The 6,221-nt window shown below is 52.7% G+C and overlaps 1 protein-coding gene across 1 annotated transcript; it reads right to left on the bottom strand.

Moving 5' to 3' along the window:
- Positions 1 to 343: 343 nt before the first annotated feature.
- DNAJB1 (DnaJ heat shock protein family (Hsp40) member B1) lies at positions 344 to 3,054 on the bottom strand. Its single transcript, XM_057709686.1, has 3 exons — positions 2,720 to 3,054; positions 991 to 1,571; positions 344 to 738 (listed from the first exon to the last, which is right to left on the bottom strand). Exons 1-3 carry the CDS (start codon positions 2,928 to 2,930, stop codon positions 508 to 510), a joined length of 1,023 nt encoding a protein of 340 aa, XP_057565669.1. The 5' UTR covers positions 2,931 to 3,054; the 3' UTR covers positions 344 to 507.
- Positions 3,055 to 6,221: the final 3,167 nt, after the last annotated feature.

Raw genomic sequence — 6,221 nt, forward strand, 5'->3', positions numbered from 1 at the left:
GAGATGGCAAAAGAGAAGACGGGATTCTTCAGGGGAAGAGCAAGATGTGGGAGACAAACACAGAATAAAACACGAACTGATCACACAACAGAAACCATGGAATGTACAGGGTCTGCTAACCAAGAAGGCAGGTCCATACCACCTAACACCTGCAAGCAAAGGAACTACAGAGGGATCAAGTCTAGCTGGGGGTCTGCCTCTCCCCCTGGGCAGGGCCTGGAGGAGGAGGGTGTGGGCCCATCCTGGAGGGCTGCAGGACCCAGCAGGGCAGACTGGACTGCCTTTTCCTGCTGTCCCCACCACCTGCTGCCCTATCGCTGGAAAAACCACTTAAGTCTAGTGCACGACTTTGAAAGATTGTAATATATTCTCTGGAAAACATTCAGCAGTACGAAAGCCCTCCCTGGGCCCTCCCACCCTCTCGCGGGTCCACAGCTGGTGGAACGGTCCAGAAATCCTTGAGCTCTGGAAAGGTCCCTAGTCAGTCCTTGGGGGAAACACAGGTGACTATATCGGAAGAACCTGCTCAAGAACGGTTCTTGACGTCTGGGGAATCCTTTCGGGGAAGATCACTTCAAACTCAATAATGAGGTCCCCACGTTTCTCGGGCGTTTTGGGGAGAGGGAGGCCTTCTCCAGGAACTTTTCGCCGCATGCCAGGCCTGATGACATCTTTGAACACAACGGGTATGCTCCTGCCGTCCAGAGTGGGGACATTCACTGTACAGCCACACAGAGCCTTGGAAAGCAAAGGGACAGCATTAGATAGAGAGCAGCTTAGGAAGCTCAAATACTGCCCAGAGACCATTTAATGTAGGGTAACACCATCAGGCCTTGCAGCTAAGACCCTGCCCCCAGATCTACCCAGATCACCAGAAAAAACCGAGCCCTTGACAAGCACCCAAGTGCGCAGAAATATCTGTCAAGCAAATACTGAACTGTGTCAATAAGCCTTCTCCCTCCACAGAGGTTGCCCAGTCTAGTGCCTTACCTCCCGAAGAGTGATCCTGGCTGGGTAAATGACATCAGAGCCATCTCTCTTAAAGATATTGTGTGGCTTGTCCTTTAAAACAAAGACTATGTCAGCTGGAATGTTATTGGAGGTCTGGTCTCCTTCCTTGGGGAAGGTGATTTTGGTCCCTTCTTTCCAACCCCGCTTCACTTCAATGGTCAAGATTTTGTCTTCGTTGCGAATGCTTTTTCCATCGGGGTTCAACCGCTTATGAGAAATTTTCATCTTCTTGGTACAGCCGCTATAGATCTCTTCAAGGGAGACCCTAAGGTCATGGGTGACGGGGGGATCTTGCTTTTTTCGGGTGGGCTCTTGGGCAGGGCGGGAGCGGCCAAAGTTCATGTTGGTGAAGCCACCCATGCCCATGGGGAAGCCAGAGAACGGGTCATCGATGTCCATGCCTTCCTCGCCGTTGCGCTGCCCAAAAAACGTGTCAAAAGGATTTCGGCCACCGAAGAGCTCAGCAAACATGGCATGAGGGTCTCCATGAAATGTGTAGCTGAAAGAGGTACCATTAGCACCGCCGCTGCTCCCGCCACTGGGGCCACTGCCCTTCAAGCCTGAAAAGCAAAAGCAGAAAAAATCAGATGACTGACTAGGAGCTTAGCTCTCCTGGAGCTTTCCTTAACGGAAAAAAAGCTTAGGAGCCATCCCGGCAGGAATTTTCTTAGCCTGTCAGGGAAGAGCAAGGATGAACCCCGAGCTTTTACCTCCCACTTGCAGCAGCACAGAAACCCTACTCTCCAAGATAGGTAGTTCATTGTGGCATGACAGTGAAGGGCTCAAGCTCTGAAATGGCCACCTCTTGGGGTCACCCAGGTTCTCACATCCGAGTAACCCATCCTTCCCGCGGTGTTACAGAGGTACAAAGAATTCACTACATATCCGATGAAAAAAGCATAACCCAGGAACAATTTTCACTAAATTTTTACTCATAAATATTGTAAGCATAGAGACGTGGGAGAACAGAAATAAAGGGGAAACTGTAAACGGAGACTTTCAAATTCTCACACCCTTGCACTAACTGTCACCACTCATAAAAAAACCACTTCTTTCTGAAGACCAAGCCCAGAAGCCAGCCTGAGACATTAACGGGGAGCTAGACAACAAGGACTACCCCAGGGAGGCTGGGCAGAGGCAGCCCCACTGCTCCCTGCACCTTGAAAGGTGACTAGTGCCTGGCACGCGGCTAGGTAAGCACTTTGCAGGGATTACCTCACTCCACCCTCAGAGAGGCCCCGAAGGTCGCTCGGCTAATTGGCACTCTCATTTGCAGACTCACTACACGCAGCCTGTGCCCGGCGCTCAGCCAGAGGCCCCCCGCCCTGCTCCCCAGGGCGACAGAGCCTCCCACCTCGCCCAGGTGAGCCCAGGGCGCGCGGGGCCATCAGCCAAGCTAGCCCTCCGAACCCTCTCCTTCTGCACCCGCGCCCCGCGGACCGATCGGGGCCGTGGGTGGAGGGAGGCGCCCAGGGAGGGGCAGCCCTAGACATACTAGAAGCTTCTGGACGAGCAGCGCGGCCAGAGCTCCTCCTCCCATCGGGCGGCCGCCAATGCGAGGGCGGAGGCCCGTGTGGCCAGAGGGCGGGGGCTGCACGCCCTCGGGCCCGGAGCGCCCCCCGGGGATGCCGCAGCGGGGCCGCTGTGCCTCGGTTTCTCCGCCTGTCAAACGGCGGGGGCGCGCCCCCAGCCGCGCGCGCGCACGCACCTTCCTCCCCGTAGCGGTCGAAGATCTCGCGCTTGCGCGGGTCGCTGAGCACGTCGTAGGCCTCGGCGATCTCCTTGAACTTCTCCTCGGCGCCGGGCTCCTTGTTCTTGTCCGGGTGGTAACGCAGCGCCTGGCGGCGGTAAGCCCTCTTGATCTCCTCGTCCGACGCACCGCGGGCCAGGCCCAAGATCTGGTAATAGTCCTTGCCCATTGCCCCCGCCTGCGGCCCGCCGCCCAGCTGTCGCCGTCCCCCGGCTCCGCCGCCGCCCCGTCCCGGACTCTATATACCCGTCCGGCGGAAGCTTCCAGAGCCCGCCAGCCCCCTCCAGAACCTTCCGCCCCGCCCCCCCACGCGGTTCCGACCAATCGCCGCCGCCCAGACTGCGACGCGCGACATCTGGGGCGGGGCCGCGCCGCCAACGGCTGTCTGCGGGCGGCCACGCCCCTTTCCACTCAGTCCCCGGCAACACCTCCCTGCGGCACGCCCCCTGGCGACGGAGGCCCCGCCCACCCTCCGCGGGAACCAATAGCGATCTTGCGTCACTGCTTCCTACGCCCCGACCGGCCGCGCAGCCCGCCCCCTGCCTGGGTCAATAGGTTACGACACTCTGCTCCGGGAAGGGGCGGGTCCGGGGAAGACTCCGCCCCTTCCCTGGGAGACACAAACGTGCCCGTCGCTATCTCACAGCGCCCGGGGTCAGTTCCCGCCAGGTATCTCGGGGCGCGGGGGAGTTGACTAATCTTTCCGTGGCACAGACACCCCTCTCCTTCTGGGAAGAAAAATACCCACCCGCCCTCTTCTACCGGCTGTGGGGAGAATGCAGTTGGGAGTCTCAGTACTGTCTCTGTCCTCACCCACACAGGGCCTTGTAAAGCGAAGTGAGGACCCGGGAACCAAAGTTCGCCTCCCTGGAGAGGTCTTCTCAGTCCAGAAAACCTTACCATTTTCTCAAGAACCCCTGGCACTGAAATGTGAAATTATTTTATTCCTTGGTTTTCATGCTAAATGTCACCCCCCTCGCAGCCTGCGATCACCACGAGGGCAGGGACTGGGTCTTGTCAGTGCTGCATCTCCAGGGCCAGGAACAGTGTGGAACTGATGCTTTGGAAACATTCCTGGCTGTTCTTAATGCATTTGCTTCTTTTTTCCCTCCCCACTACCTTTATGATTTGGGGGAGACATGGGCCTGTCATACACCTCTCAGGGCCTCTGATTCTTCATCTGCGGGCAACATGATCCCTTTTGGCTCTGAGAGTCTGCGGTGTGTGTGGTAAAGGACAGAGCTAATGTAAGGAGGCTCAGAAAGGGGGACCACCTGAGAAAGGAAGAGGGGGCTAGGTGGTGGTGGCTTGTGGAGGGGAGAGGTTCCTGGAAGACCTGTTTGGGAGGTCTGGGCCCATGTGACACTGGCTCTGGAGCCAGACAGCCAGGTTTCATTCCTGGTTCCAGTACCTCCTGGAATCTTGGGTTTGTTAGTGAGCCTTCCAGGGCCTTTAGCTTCCTCATCTGTACAATGGGGGTCGTAGTTATACCTGCCTCATAGGGCTCTGAAGTTGACATTGAGTCAACATTTGTGAAGTGTCCAGGACAGGCCTGGCCTAGAGGAAGTGCTGTCAAAGGGATGACTAACTGTCTGGTTGAATGGGGGGCTGCTGAGCCACCCCCTTCCTGACAGCATCACAACAAAAAGCTTCTGGTAACTACTGCCCTTGTGCAGGGTGGAACTCCTGAGAAAGATGCTATGGCCTTTCCCTTGCCAGCTCCTGCAATCGTGTGAGCCAATGCCTGAAATGTCTCTTAATACACAGACACACTCACAAACACATATATCCTACTGGTTGTTTCTTTGGTATTCAATAGAATCTTAATACAAGAACTAAGCAGGCGAGTGTGGAGTCAGTCAGCCTCAGCTGAAATCCTGGACCCACTATTTACTTATTTACTGCCTGTGTGATCTTGCACAACTTGCTCTACCTCTCGAATTGCTAGGTATGTCCTCCATAAAATGGGGATAAGAGTAGATCTTACCTTCCAGGGTTACTATGTGGATGCATTTGAGAGGGGCCAGGAAATGAATATTATAATAATATAACATTGACATGGTCCTCCTCTGTGTCAAGCTGGTTCCAAGCCCTCGATGTGTATTAACTCATTTAATCCTGACAATAATCCTATGAGGTTGGCCTGTCATTACCTCTGTTTCACAGGTAGGGAAGCTGAGGCTCTGAGAGGTCATGTGACTTGCCTGAATTCACCCAGTGAATAAAAGGCTGAGGTGTAAAATGTTTAGCACACTGTTTATGGTAAACACTCAGCTTGTGTAAGATGTGATTCAGATGATGAGATAAAGCCTTATTATTATTATTTTTTAAAGACATCACCAGTCTTTTCAACTCTTTTTCTCTTCATCAAAAAGAACTTCAAAAGCATTATAGCCATACAAGCTAACAATCTTCCTCTGGTGGAATACCCATGTGAAATAAAAACCTGTGTTCACAAAAAACCCCATGAGCAGGGCTTCCTAGGTGGCACAGTGGTTAAGAATCTGCCTGCCAATGCAGGGGACATGGGTTCGATCCCTGCTCCAGGATGATCCCACATGCCGCAGAGCAACGAAGTCCATGAGCCACAACTATTGAGCCTGCGCTTTAGAGCCTGTGAGCCACAACTGTTGAGCCCATGCTCCACAACAAGAGAAGCGACGGCAATGAGGAGCCCACGCGCCACAATGAAGAGTACACTCTGCTCTCCGCAACTAGAGAAAGCCCACGCGCAGCAACAAAGACCCAAGGCAGCCAACAAATAAATAAATAAATTAAAAAAACAAACCCATGAGCGAATAGTTCTCAAGGCTTTATTTGTCATTGCTAACAGCCATTAAAACCTAAATGTTTTTTAGTGGGTGAATGAATAAACAAACTGTGATCTAGCAACATAATGGAATACTATTCAGCCATAAAAAAAAGCTTGAGCTACTGACACAGGGGACAATGCAGAGGAACCTCAAATGCATTATGTTAATGAAAGAAGCCAGATTCAAGTCTACTTACTGTGTGAATCCATTTTAAAGGACCTCTGGAAAAGGCAAAAATATTGATGTGGAAATTGGATCAGTGGTTGCCAGGGGCTGGGATCTGCTACAAAGGGATACAGGGGAATTTGGGGGGATGATAGAAATGTTCTATATCTTGACTATGTTGGTGGTTACATGACTGTATGTATTCAGAACTGTATACTAAAAAAGGGTGAATTTTACTATATGTAAATTATACCTCAACAAAAAGAAAATAAATCCCATGGACTTAAAAATAAAAATTAAAAAGGCAGACAGGATAGAATTTGGGAAACCTCTTTCTGGGGCTCCTGACACAGCAGAAAGTTGCTAACCAGCCCTGGCTTGTCTGCTGTAGACTTCACCTTCCCTCACACAGCTCTGAAGCAGCTTGATCACACATACCCAGAAACAAGCCAAGCCAGTTCCCTGGAATAATCAAGATCCTA

The sequence above is a fragment of the Hippopotamus amphibius genome, chromosome 15 (assembly GCF_030028045.1).
Source record: "Hippopotamus amphibius kiboko isolate mHipAmp2 chromosome 15, mHipAmp2.hap2, whole genome shotgun sequence".
NCBI lineage: Eukaryota > Metazoa > Chordata > Mammalia > Artiodactyla > Hippopotamidae > Hippopotamus > Hippopotamus amphibius.